Genomic DNA, 2,500 nt, shown 5'->3' with positions numbered 1-2,500 from the left:
CTGCTGCTGCTGCTGCTGCTGCTGCAGCTGCTGCAGCTGCTTGGCCACAGCAACTGCTTCCAGCAGCGCCTTGTGCTGCTGCTGCAGTGTCTGCAGGTCATATTTCTTCGCGCCGCCGCCGCCGCCGCCGCCGCCGCCGCCGCTGCTGCTGCTGCTGCTGCTGCTGCTGCTGCTGCTGCTGCTGCTGCTGCTGCAGTCGAAGACGCAAACAGCATCAGCTTGGTGGAAAACTGGAAAGTGAGTTTTGTCAGTTTTGTCTCTTCTGCAAACAGCGCAGCACCAAATGGCCCGGCGGAGGCCCAAAGCCAGCAGCTGCAGCTGGTGGGCCGTCCCGTGCGTCCGCAGCAGCAGCAGGTCCCCGCTGCTGCTGCTGCTGCTGCTGCTGCTGCTGCTGCTGCTGCTGCTGCTGCTGGGCGCGCTGCTGCTGCGGCTGCCGCTGCTGCTGACGCTGTCCGCGGGACTGCTGCTGCGCGCCGCGGCGGGGCTGCTGCCGCACGTCGCCGTGTCTCCGCTGCTGCTGCTGCTGCCGCTGCTGCTGCTGCTGCTGCTGCTGCTGCTGCTGCTGCTGCTGCCAAGGGCAGCTAGCTGCTGGTGCGTCAGGCGAAATGAAGGGTCCAAATAAAAAGTGTCTGCTGTGCTGCGGCTGCTGTGGTCAGCAGCAATTAAGAGAGAGTCGAAGTTGCTGCTGCTGGAGACTACAGGAGACAAGTTGTCTACGTAGAAGAAGGCGTCTTGCTGCTGCTGCTGCTGCTGCTGCTGCTGCAGCTGCAGCTGGTGCAGCAGCACCCGGTGCTGCAGCTGCCGCTGCTGCTGCTGCTGTTGCTGCTGCGTTTGCTGCGGCGGCGGCTCCCCCTGCTGCTCCCGCTGCTCCTGCTGCAGCCGCTGCAGCAAGAGCAACGCTTGCTGCTGCTGCTGCTCCTGCTGCTGCTGCACCTTCCGCCGCAGCAGCGGGTCCACTCTGGGCACTTCCGGCGAAAACAAGGACTGCTGCTGCTGCTGCTGCTGCTGCTGCTGCTGCTGGAAGAAGCAGCGCAGCAGCAGCGCAACAATCCCCACAGGATTCGTGGGGGTTAAGTGGAGTCCCCGCAGCAGCCCTGTCCATACACTTGAGGGGATGTGGGGTGGTTTGGGCGGCAAACCCCACAACGCGCTTAAGTATGGAGAAACTGCTGCTGCTGCTGCTTCTTCTTCTTCTGCTGCTGCTGCTGCTGCTGTTCCTGCTGCTGCTGCTGGTGTTCCTGCTGCTGCTGCTGCTGCTGGGTCTGGGGGCCCGCAGGCAGCACCCAGGGGGCCCCCGGGAGCCCCAGGCAGCAACGCGTCGTGGGGCCCCCCAGCCGAGGCTGGCCATTCTAAACCCTAAACCCTAAACCCTAAACCCTAAACCCTAAACCCTAAACCCTAAACCCTAAGGTTTTTGTCCCGCATTTGGGACTTAATTGAAATAGAATTGAAGTATTTAAAAAGAAAAGAGCAACAGCAAAAAGAAAGATTACTTCAAACCCTTTTAGGGGGCCCCCGCCTCCGGGGGCCCCCGGGGCCCGAGTGCAGCAGCCCCAACTTAATTTCAAATATAATTTATTTATTTATTTATTTATTTATTTATTTATTTATTACTTTTAATTTATATTTATTATTTATTTGCAAATAACAGCAGCAGCAGCAGCAGCTGCTGCTGCTGCTGCTGCAGCAGCTGCAGCAGCAGCAGGAGCGGCGGTGTCCGTACACCCGAAGCTGCTGAAGGCAACAGATGAGCCAATAGAATAAATGCCAAATAAAAAATAAATAAAATAAATAAATAAATAAATAAATAAATAAATAAATAATTAAATAAAAATAAATAAATAATAATAAATAATAAATAATATTTGTCAATCATTTGAAGGAATAAATATTTCCTTTGTGGAGAGAGAGCAGCATGAGGGAGACAGAGCAGCAGCAGCTGCAGCAACAGCTGCAGCAACAGCTGCAGCAACAGCTGTAGCAGCAGCTGCAGCAGCAGCTGCAGCAACAGCTGCAGCAACTGTAGCAGTAGCTCCATCGCCAGCCGCAGCACCAGCAGCAGCAACCGGCTGAGTAGCAGCGACAGCAGCAGCAACAGCAGCAGCAACAGCAGCACGAAAGCTGTAGCACCAGCAGCAGCAACAGCAGCAGCAACAGCAGCAGCAGCAGCTGCTGCTGCTGCTGCTTCAGGCTTTGTGTCTCCTGTGTCACTTCGTTTGCTTCCTGTGTCTCCCCTGTAATCTTCAGCAGCAAATAAATCTTCAGCAGCAAATAAATCTTCAGCAGCAAATAAATCTTCAGCAGCAAATAAATCTTTAGCAGCAAATGCATTTAAATTGCTTTTATTTAAATTGTTAATAGTGAGAAAAGCCCACAAACAAATAGGCCTGAGCCAAGGTCCAGGCTGCTGCTGCAGCTGCTGCTGCTGCTGCTGCTGCAGCTGCTGCTGCAGCTGCTGCTGCAGCTGCTGCTGCTGCTGCTGCTGCAGCTGCTGCTGCAG

At 55.3% G+C, this 2,500-nt stretch overlaps 1 protein-coding gene across 1 annotated transcript in view; it reads right to left on the bottom strand.

Moving 5' to 3' along the window:
* Window positions 1-2,500, bottom strand: part of ENH_00049870 (peptidase M16 domain containing protein, putative) — a gene marked incomplete at both ends in the record, with an annotated part of 17,833 nt that extends 15,333 nt beyond the window's left edge. The window contains 2 exons of the mRNA XM_013581283.1: window positions 1-1,356; window positions 2,376-2,500. The exon at window positions 1-1,356 is cut by the window's left edge and continues 919 nt beyond it. Coding sequence (XP_013436737.1) covers window positions 1-1,356; window positions 2,376-2,500 — 1,481 coding nt within the window. The remainder of the gene's footprint in view (window positions 1,357-2,375) is intronic.

The sequence above is a fragment of the Eimeria necatrix genome, genomic scaffold, assembly GCF_000499385.1.
Source record: "Eimeria necatrix Houghton genomic scaffold, Enh_scaff390, whole genome shotgun sequence".
NCBI lineage: Eukaryota > Apicomplexa > Conoidasida > Eucoccidiorida > Eimeriidae > Eimeria > Eimeria necatrix.
This window is presented reverse-complemented; position numbering and strand designations above follow the sequence as displayed.